General features: G+C 46.9%; 1 protein-coding gene across 1 annotated transcript in view; it reads right to left on the bottom strand.

Annotated features, from left to right (window-relative positions):
* Window positions 1-7219: 7219 nt before the first annotated feature.
* ENDOD1 (endonuclease domain containing 1) overlaps window positions 7220-11435 on the bottom strand; it is a 16758-nt gene continuing 12542 nt past the window's right edge. The window contains exon 2 of the mRNA XM_007059397.4: window positions 7220-11176. Coding sequence (XP_007059459.2) covers window positions 10013-11176 — 1164 coding nt within the window. The 3' untranslated portion in view covers window positions 7220-10012. The remainder of the gene's footprint in view (window positions 11177-11435) is intronic.

The following is an 11435-nucleotide window of genomic DNA, read 5'->3' as shown; positions in this document are numbered from 1 at the left end:
GCTTTTATAAAGAGGACGGTGATCAATTGCTGACCACTTTCACCAAGGATAGGACAAGAAATTATTGGCTTTATCTGCAGCAAGGGAGATTGAGGTTAGATATTAGGAAAAGCTGGATGAGTATTAGAATAGATAAGCACTAGAACAGGTTACCTAGGAAAATTGTAGAATTCCCATCCTTCAAAGTTTTTAAAAACAAGTTAAACAAACACCTATCAGGGATGATCTAGATATACTTGGTCCTTCCTCAGCACAGGGGGATGAACTAGATGACCTCTTGGGGTTCCTTCCATCCCTACATTTCTATGATTCTATACTAATACCTTCTGCCACACAGGAGGATATATTCATTATATTGGTAAATACAGTGAGATCCTTGGCTAGAAGGTGGTATTCATAGAACCATAGAATATCAGGGTTGGAAAGGACCTCAGGAGGTCATCTAGTCCAACCACCTGCTCAAAGCAGGACCAATCCCCAACTAAATCATCAAGCCTGACCTTAAAAATTTCTAAGGAAGGAGATTCCACCACCTCCCTAGGTAACGCATTGATATGCAAGATGATGTTATAACTACAAATGAGATTGGTTATAAAATTTACCAGCCCTTTTTAATGCTGTGGTCTTTTCTTAAGCTTTTGATATCCTACAGCTGCATATAAAAAAGAAAGTCACTGTATTTGGATCAGATCCTATTTCAGAAAAGGGTCATATTCCACCTTGAAGGGGGGGCGGGAAACAAGAACCAAATATTAGTCTCCATGGTCTTCTTTTTTTATTTGGCCTTTCATGAGGCTTTTTCTGTTCTTTGTGTTTGTGAATGTGAGTCTGGAATTACTGCCAGCATTCTTCCCTCCAGGCCAACGCCTACACCTGAGTCAGCAGCTTGCGTTAGTCTGCAAACACTACGGGAAATGTCCATAAAATTCTTCCCACCTCAGGGGAGAAAACAACCCATTGTAATTGCAAAGTTATGCCAACGCATAATTGCAACTGCAAAGTTACAGATCTAGGAGCACGAAATGCAGGTCATACCTACCAAAGGGGGGACAGTACCCTAGAAAAGTTTCGGAGCAGTTCAACAATCTGAAATATTTTGAGGCAGGTCAAATCAACCTGAAATGAAATAATTTATTTCAATTTGCATGAGAGAAAATCAAAAATTTTTAACAAAATCAAATTTTTCCCAGTTTAGTAGAGATGGCATTTTCAATCAGCAAGTCATTTTGATTGAAAATTGCCAAGCAGCGTTAATTATAATCCCCAAGACACACCTTTCCCAATCCCAGCAGAGTTCCTGAAACTACAGTCTCCCTGGAAGGCTCAGACAGTACTGGGAAATCAATTCCAATGCACTTTACTTAGGCCCAGCTCCTCAGACCTATTTAGGTGCCTAACTCCCATTGATATCCAAGGGAGCTAGGTGCCTAAATACCTTTGAGGATCTGGCCTTAGCACTCAGTGAGACCAGAGATGGGTACATGCTGCAAAATTCAGATCTTCTAGTTTTGGGGGTGATTGGATCTGAGGATTTGATTCAGCCAGTTATAGAAATAGCAGCTACAAAATTCAGATTCCCAAATACACCTCCCTTCCCCAAAGTTTTGGAGTGTTGGATCTGGGGGGTTGGTTTCCTGCATTATGGAGATGGGTGACCGACTGAATTAAGATCCTGATCAGAATTCCAAGTCTCTTCCCAGCACTGCACTTTGCAGGTGTTTGGGTCAATCTCAGTATAAGACCTGTTTGGTTTTCAATCTCATTCCTACTGTTACCAAAACAGGCATCTGCACTACTACCCTTCCTGCTCTCTCCCAATCCACTTCTGGAGATGCTGATGAGCAGAGACCATTAATATCTCTCACTACTGCCCTGATACAATTTACCAGCAGGTTTACTTCCCCTCCTACAGATAACAAGAATCTATGGCACTGTCTGTCAAATTCAAGGTGGGGTGGATAACCCTTGACTATGCATGGAGCATAGCTGGAGAGTCGAACATCATCAGGCATATTTGTTCCATAAGAAATGGCTCATTGATTTCACTTAATGCCGTTTTTTCTTTCAAGTGAAGGCCATTATGTAGCAATAACGCATTGTGAGGCAACCAATTATACCAGAGAACTTGGGGAGGAAGAGTGCCCTTAGCCACATGAGAAGTGTGGGGGCGGGGGGGTTGTCTATCAATGTGTAAAATGGTTGTAAAGAAACCAAATGAGTTCGCTCAAAATGTGGGCCAGGCTCTCTAAGGCTTATGCGCACTTTGAGCAAGTCTGAGCTGGTTCATCATTAGGGAGCGCTTGGTGGTTTCACATAAAACCAAAGTCAGCTCTATCTGCCAAATTGGGATTTGAGATGTTGGATTCCTTCAAAGCAAAATTCTGGAGGCAGAAGTCCCTGTGAATCAAACCTATTGACTGGCAACCTATATAACATGTGGCACCAGGTGGAAGCAAGAGCTTTCCAAGAGGTTGTGGGGAAAGACAGAGTCGTTTGTCTAAGATCTATGGTGATTCCCCTAAAAACTCCTGCTGGAGAGGGGAAGGCCTCCAAGGCCCACCAGTGGGAATATGTTTCAGAAGAAAACCTGAGCAACATGAACGAAGTGTACCCTGATACAGTGATGTCTTCTTGAGTCTATACACAGCCTGAAACAATAGCTCTGTGACCTGCTCCAGTCATCTCGGTGGCTTGATAACTCTGAAACCAAAAGGTGACCATTGAAATGTCAGTATTTTTAACTATTTCACTACTGATCATTTTATCTGGAATACCCAGCTCATGTGTTCATCCCACTAGCTGCATTTACACTTTGCTAGGCACCACACGTCCCATTTGCCCTCTGTGACACTGACAGACCAGCAGATCAGAGCCATAGATTAATTCACTGATGTGCTAAATAGCATTGTCTTCACTTATCTATAACCTGTTGATTGCTATCACATTACATTATGTATATCTCTGTAATTAGATAACTCTAGATCAATGGTTCCTAGACTTGTTCTGTTCTTTTGCAGGGAAAGCCCGGGCCGGGCCGGGCTGGTTTGTTTACCTGCCACATAGGCAGGTTCGTCCGATCGCGGCTCCCAGTGGCCACGGTTCACTACTCCAGGCCAATGGGAGCTGCGAACCGCGGCCACTGGGAGCCGCGATCGGCCGAACCTGCCTACGTGGCAGGTAAACAAACCGGCCGGGCCCACCAGGGGCTTTCCCTGCACAAGCAGCAGAACAAGTTTGGGAACCACGGGCCTAGATTAAAGAAACCTTGTGAAGTGTTAATGAAGGACTTAATGGCTGTAACCAGAAATGCTAACTTCAAAGCAAGGGCCAGTGTGTTCAACAATGGAAATTCACAGACTCAATCTGCATTTCCTGTGTATCAAAACCCACGTGGGTGAAGACACTGTTCAGCTTGGTTTCTGGAGAAGCTATAAAATGGATTTCAAGGAATGATCCTGTATCTCTGGATGGTTTGAATGCCAACAGGGTGGAAACACTGATCAAGTGGACAGAGATCCCTAGAGGTATTCTGGGGTGCCCTAACAGATTTTTGGAACTGGCAGATTACTACATCTTGGCTATCGTTTTGGATTTACAAACTTTGACTCACCTGTTAATTATTTTACCTGCTTTAACCTCTCAATAATTCTCATTTCTTTCTCTTAGCTAATCTTCAGTTTGTTTACTAGAGAATTGGCTACTAGCTTTGCTTTTGGTTTAAGATTCAGAGTACCAGTTGACCTAGGGGTAAGTGACTGACCCTTTGGTGTTGGGAGTAACCTGAAGTGGTGTGATTTTTGGTTTATGTGACCGTTATCACTAAGTCCAGATTGTCAGGGTGGCAAGACAGGCTGGACAGCCCAACGGGACTGCCTGTGACTCCATGTTCTGACTAATATAGTGATCCAGGAGTTCACATTTGTTACTAGCTTGGTGAAATCTTAGTATAGAACATACCACAAGTTTGACATGTCTGCCCTGTTTTCTGACAGCCTGACCTGAGATTGACACTCAGTTGTGAGCCATTCCAGACTGTATGACACCCCCTTGCCATCTGCCAAAACTTCCAGTTTTGTGTCTGACGCCACCTATGATGCAGTTACATGCAGTCCATACCAAACCCCTTGGCCAATAGGAAAAAGAAAACGTGGGGACCCCATATCATCTGTAGAATTGACTATCAAAGCAAATAACACTGGGGCCACTGCTCTGATGGTTCTATTCATTTCCATATTTAATTAGTTTAAAAATGTACCTGTATTAATTAGAAAGAAGCTACTGCAGAATCCAGGAACCTTGCTGAAGAATGTAGAGCCAGCTTACCACGCTGTATGTATAGAGGCCCTTGACTGCAGTATTAGAGCAAATGTGGAAACTCCATAGGTCTGTCTGCTTAGAGATATTTGCTTATCTGAAAATGGCTGTTTCATTGAAATGAATGACAGATGGGTATCCAGTGCTGGATAAAACTAAGACTATGCAGCTACAATATATCCTGTCATGGTGAACATACAGTACCAGTAACTGACATACCAGGCATACTACGGACACACCTTGGATGTTGTGCTGTCTGCTAACCCTTTCTGGCCAAACTAGTTACACTTGTATTTATTTTTCAGGAAGTGATTTTTTTGGCATTGACTAGGCCAAGGTGATAACTTGTGAATAACACCAGCCTGAATCTGAGCAGCTGGTCCTCCATGCAGAGCTGAGGTAATAGTTTGTAGTCAATGGAGAGCTGCTTATCTGTAAAAGGGGCTCTGTTAGGGGTAGCTTCAAGAGAGGTGTGACCTGGTGAGCTGAACACAGGACTGGGGGTTCTTGGGGTCCAATACAGGCTCTGCTACTGACTGCCTCCGTGACTTAGGGCAAGTTAGTCACCTCTATGGGCCAAATTCAAAGGGAATGTAAATGTAGCTGACAGTGGTTAAAGCTGCTCATCCCCAACAGAAGCTTGGGGAGAACAAGCAGCTATACTGCCCAGGCTGGCATAGGTATAATTCAGCTAACCTGGCAAGTGAATCTGGGACAATATTCATAAGCCCCCTGGAAGACATAAATCAGCACATAAACACTGACGATTCATTCTTTTCTAGAGCTTTGTCCAGCCTTGGTGTAGGGCTGACAAACCAGCACCTTGCACAGGCACTAAAACTAAAAAGAACTGGATACTTTTCTGGACCTGTAATGGGGAAATCCCGCACTGGATAGGGAAAGGTTAACTCCTCATTGTGGGCTGAAGAAGTCACGACCCCACATCCCTATTGGGCATGCTCCACATGCAGTACTAGTATAAAAAGGAACAGCCTAGCTCAGTCTGGGCTGACCGCCGAGCAGGAAGGCTGCACCTTGCACGATTCAGCCCGGGAGCAGCTGGAACCCCTGACTGCGGAAGCCAGAGGCGCCGAGACCCAGACAAACACCCAGGTACCTGTGGATGCCAAGTCAAGGATGGAATTGGAGTCACCGGGAACCACATGCACCGAGAAGCCTGGAGACCATGACAACACCTCGACTACTGCTCCACGAGACTTGGTAGGAAGTGGCCCAGGGCAACTAGCTATAGTCCTGTGGGAAGTCAGTGTGTTTTGATTGGAGTCCCGCTGACTCAGTGGTGGAACATTCCACCACTGTTAGGGCCCTGGTCCAGGACCTGGTGGAGCATGGTGGGCCCAGGTCCCCCGAGCCTGGTCACCACCTACCCATTAGCTCTAGCTGCTAGGCCTTACCACCCTGCGGATAAGGGCAACACATTGGCTCTGGTCACTAGGCTTTACCACCCTGTGGACAAGGGCAGCTCTACTCACTCTGGGCATTAGGCCTTACAGCCCTGCAAGCGGGAGCAACTCTACTGACTCTGGCCATTGGGCCGCCCAGCCCTGAGAAGCAGGGCCGTCCTATTGACCCTGGCCATTGGGCCATTCAGCCTTAAGGGAGGGGGCATCTGTATTGACCGTTGCTATTAGGTCTTCTTGCCCGGAGGACAAGGACAGCCAAATTGACTTTGACCACTAGGCCATGCCCTCTCGGAGGCAAATTATATCAATTCTAGCCGTTAGACCTCACCGCCCTGAGGTAGAGGGCAGCTGGGAGGAGGGGGTGCACTCACCCCACACTGGACGGGGTTCCGCCACCCCATCACAGGGTCATTAACTCCAGCCAGATCAGGCACAACGGCACAGGTGGTGGGGAAAAGCTCCCTCCCGTCTCCTGCTGTGAATGCTCTCAGATCTCATGAGCTAAGCAAGGTGGGCCAGGGTTCAGATAGATAGGGCACTTTCCAAGAAAACATCAGTGCTGCAGGAAGTGGAACAGACGCTGCAGGAAGTGGCACTCTTCCTTCTGTGTCAGAACTGGAGTCAGTGCCCCCCGCATGGTTTTTAGGTGTCACTTTAGTTTTGTGTCTCAACCAAAGAGCAAAGTCCTGACCTCTATGGTCACTAAAGATAACGTGGTGTGTGGTTGGTTTGTTTGCTTGCTTGTTTGCAAGACTGGAGGTACTAACTACATTGTTCTGGCCAATACCCAACCCAGGTGTTTGGCTCCTACCTCCCTACATTCCCCACTGCAGTTTCAGCTGTTTACTGTATTTTTCATCCTGTCCTAAATTACAGTGCAATGTTACGGTGCTAAAAAAATAGCTGCCAGGATTCATCCCAGAGGTAGCTGCGTTTCATGAAGAATAAAATGACCTCTCTCTCTCAATCTCCCTCTCTAGATAATTTATGGGGAAGAGAGGCATGTGCATCTATATCATCTTCATCCTTCACCTATTTCACAAGTATGTCGCAAGGCTTAATGAACTAAGCCGTACAAAGTGCTTTGAGATTTTCAGATGAAAGGTGCTACAGAAGCACGAAATATTGTTGTTAACACCACCAGATCCTGAGCGGTGCAGCAACGAAGTGAAACTACAACACTGTTATTTCCCCCAGTTAGGTATGGCCCTTTGAGTTGTGTCAGCAGTCTTAATCGTAATGGTTCACAGCAATGTAATATGGAGTCTTTCTTTTTTCAAAGTCACTTTAATTTTGTTAATACCACATAGCTCCAAAGATAAGGTCAAGCTCCCACACCAAAAGTTGTTCCCAGATAAGGCTAATCTCAAACGACAGCTAGTTTACAGCTGTGCATAGCTGTTTTGCAATATTTGTTCTGTGTTTTAGGCAGTTTCTCTATAGACTGCTTGGACATGTAGCATAGTAAAAAATGACCAACGGGATTTGGGACCCATGTTGTGCATGTTGGATTGACAACCCTGTTTCTCCAGGGATCAGGTGCAGCATGGCGAGTAGCCGTGTAAACTTCCCCATGTGACTCCACTCATATGCCTCTACCCTGACCTGGAGTGACCACCTCTACGAGAGACAGGTGGCATTGATCTCCAAGTCCATTTTCTCTATGGCCTCTCTGCTGCCAAGGTATGTTGGGCTGTTTGCTAGGAACTGGTCTGGGACACATAATTGTTCCACACAGATCCCAAAGCCAGGGTAATAACTTTCAGTCATGATTAAGCTGGGCTGGATTTGAACCAGCCAGAGTTTCTTTATTCCACTGCTAGCACCTGAGCCATCTACTCCCCCCAAATTCAGCCTGTCATTAAATAGAAGTGGTGCGAACGCTGCCACATACTGTAAGAAAGTTTTCTCAAACCCAGAACTGCTCCCAAGTAGCATGTAACAGAGCAGCCAGATTCCCCCAGCAGAGACTTTGCATAGAGTTATGCCCACAAATGTAAAAGCACAGAAGAGCTACATAAAAATACAGCAGAATAGTCATGCATACAAAATGCACAGTGCAGGGTGTGAAGGAACTTAGAGGAGGGTCAGTGCGTGTCTCTTCTACAACTGCTTACAGCATTTGTGTGCTTGCAGACTGAATCAACAGAAATGAATGCTGATGCAGTCAGCAAGGATCACTCTCAAGGGACAAAGCTTATACAGTAACAAGAAATCAAAACTCCTTCCCATGAGTCCCTTCCCAAGGGGAGGTGTAAGCTGAGCTGAAGTTATGCCCTTGTTTACTGGGGAGCAGACAGATCGTGCCCCTGCACCATGTCCCCTTAGTATGCAAGACCACTGCATTTTTGGAGTGGGGCTCGGTTGATCTAAACTGTGACCTCCCCTGTAAAGCCCTTTGCTTAGGATCTCATCTGCCCGCTGCGGTATTCCAGATGAAGTGACTCACCACTCACCCAGACTCCAATGGCATGCCTGCTTGGGGCTGGGGGATCTCCAGGGGGAGAGAGGACAATAGGGGATGTGTCCAGCACTGGGAGGTGCACTTGTGGAGAGTCCAGGGGCTAGGGGCGAAAGTGGATGGGTATGTCCTGTCAGCAGGAGGAGGGGGCACAAGGGCTGTTGTGATAAAGTGACAGGGGCCCGGGTTCCCCTCAAGCTCTATTAGCATCAAGCAGCTTGTGCTTCACACCGTGTGTCACGGGGCAATTACAGTCATGCCTGCCTTTCAACCCATCACTGATGGGCTGGGGCCTCCTCCACCCTGGGGCCTCCTGCCCCTACCAGTTTTGCCTCACCAGCCCTGATGAGCTAACTTAGTGAGAGTGGCCGACCCCCCTGCTCCAAACTTACTGCAGGATGCTGCAGATCACCATTTCCCCAGCCCGATGGGCTTCTGCCTCATCCTGCTTTCCTAGCTCACCCCCAAGGACTTCCATAACCTTCCAACCTGACTTCACTGGGAATTTGGGGTGCATGAAGACCGCAGGCTGGTTCCTCAGATCTGCTTCCCCTCTCACTGGATGTAGGTAGGCAGGAGACAGAACACTTGACAGGTATCAGCCAGCCTTCCTAGGGCCAAATTCTGCCACCTTGCTCACGCCGATTCATCCCTCACACTGCAGATAGCCTCCCTGTAAGTCAACGGGTATTCTTGCAGAGTGACAGATTACTCAGCATTAGAGTGGCAGAACCTGGTTCCTCCTCTGCCCTTTGTCATTGCATGCAAGGCCTTGCGCTGACTCTTTGTTCAGACCAACCGGGATGATAGAGTCACGTATTTGTCGCCTCAGCCTGGAGGGTTCCTTCCAGCTGAGTGGGGCTCCCAGTGCACATCACCAAAAAAAAAAAATACGAACACAACTGAGTCCCAAAACTTGCCGAGATCTCCAGATGAGTTGGCATGGAAGCATGTATTTGGGAGACTTTGGTCTGTAATCAGAGGCAATGGTTGGGGGGTTGTTTGGGGCATTAGGGTGTGATCCAAAGCCAGTAGAAAGACTATTTTGGACTTCACTGAGCTTTGGATTGGGCCCACACTGAATAAAGACCCCAGGTCTTGGATAACTGTTTGGTACCAATGGTCAGTTTAAAAAGTTATGGATAGTTAAGAAAAATGGTAAATATCCCCCACACCCCACCAAGCAACTGGCAGCTGTGATTTACTCTCACTAAGGGCTGTTCCATCCATTGCAGCTGCCTTGAAAGGCCAAGGGTTGAGAATTATCAGCTAAAACATACCAGCCCAAATTCTGCCCTCAGTTCCTTCCCACGAAACCCCACTGAAGTCAATAGTGCAACTAAAGGCAGAATTAGGCTCTATGTGGTTTCTTCCCATGCAATAATCCTAGCAGAAGGGAGGAGCAGCATAAGCTCCTTATCTACCCGCACCAATGAACATGTGCTTTTGCTGTGCCTTTGTAGCCTGATGTGAACAGGCATCCGCATTTTCCTCTTTTAGTAGTGAAGGAATAACTTTGTGCTACACTCAGCGTGTCTCAAAGCGGAAGCAGCTTGACATTGGCCTTGAAATCCACAGACAGCTCGTCACCCCAGTTGAAACCCTCAACACTTTACAATAAGTTGAAGTCGATTTGTAATGGAATCCCCTTTTGAAGTGCCATAGGCCCTCCATGTGACCACCAGATTGGTTTGGTGTTATTAAGTCACTGCAATAAATACCAACAAGAACTGTCAGCATTGGTCACGTATCGGAACATATTGCCCCCATTTTCTTTCACCACATCTCTGTGCAGTTCTGTTTGCCGTCCCTATCAGTCATCAGAAGAGAGCTTAGGGACAAACTTTTTGCCTAGGTGAATAGCTAGGTAATAAAAGGCAGACATCAGGGCAGCTGTGGCATCGACAATGAGTGAGCAAGTGCCGCCAACTCCAGCGGCCATGTCTTTGAGGACGATGGGAACGGCACAGAGAGTGTCCAAGGGGAAAGCCATGATGTGAAGGAAGAGTCCAACGGGGACGCTGAGAATCCTGTAGATGAGGCTCAGGGTGTTCTGGAAGATCCGGACAAAGCCCATGACGATGTTTGCTGTGACCTTGGCCATGTCCCTGGGGATGTTCAGCAGCACTGTGCTGATTTCTTTGACATAGGACATCACTCCATTCCATAAGCTGTAGAGTCCGCCCATCGCAGTGTTGCTGAGCTGCTTGACGACGTACCACAGGAAATAACACGTGTATCTCACCACCACCACCAACACATAGCCGACGATTCTCAGCAGCTTGGTGAAAGGGGTCGCAACGATGCCGGCTACTCTTCTCAGCAGGCTCCTCTCTCCGCGCTTCTCTTGGGCTCTCTGGCCTTCTCCGTGTTTCCCAGCCATGGTTTGCAGTATGGGCTCTTCGGACTGGATCTGGTTTATGGTTTGCAATATGGCTTCCATTTTCTCCTGGCTTTGGCTGCCTCCCCCACAGTTTCTCTTAAACAAGTGAGCTCCTGAAGGAAGCTGCTTCTCCAGCTCTTCCACAGACAGGTCTTCTATACTGTTTTCACCACTCGGGCGTTTCAGAAAGCCCACAGACCATACCTCCGGAGCATCACAGCAAGCTGCCAGCCAGAGAAACTCTGGTATGGACACCTTGTCTTTAACTCTGAGGCTGGACGGAACAGCACCTGCAACAAGATACAGGCGAGCCCCGTTTTCACAATGTGGAGCCAAAGCTTGCTCTACTATATTCTTGATATCCTTGTGCCAGCTTTCGCTGAGAGATGGAGTCATAGGGACAGCATTAGTAAGGGTGTATGTGGCTAGCTGGAAATCATCTTCATTGAGGGAACTGGGGTTTAGCTGCCCTCTCTCATAACCAGAGTCCACATAGTCTGTGGTCAGGGCTTGGTTTGCTCCAAGGTTGTTCACTGAGCCAACAGCATCAGCTTCATGCACCATTTCCTCCAAGTCATTTCCAGCATCATCTATCTGAGACACAAAAGAGAACAATTACTGGATGCGGTTTACCTTGCTGCATAATATGAAGCTACATTCAAACTATGCATGGAAATGCACATGTATCTCACCCACTGTGATGCTCAGGTCAACAGATGATATGAATCCATCCATCTATTCTATTTTTCCTGTAGCTCTTCAGATTAATAGATATATGGCCAGAAGGGATTTTGATGGTCTAGTCTGACCTCCTGCATAACACAAGCCATACCATTTCAGCCAGTAATTCCTG

This window comes from Chelonia mydas, chromosome 1, assembly GCF_015237465.2.
Source record: "Chelonia mydas isolate rCheMyd1 chromosome 1, rCheMyd1.pri.v2, whole genome shotgun sequence".
In the NCBI taxonomy this organism is placed as follows: Eukaryota; Metazoa; Chordata; order Testudines; family Cheloniidae; genus Chelonia; species Chelonia mydas.
This window is presented reverse-complemented; position numbering and strand designations above follow the sequence as displayed.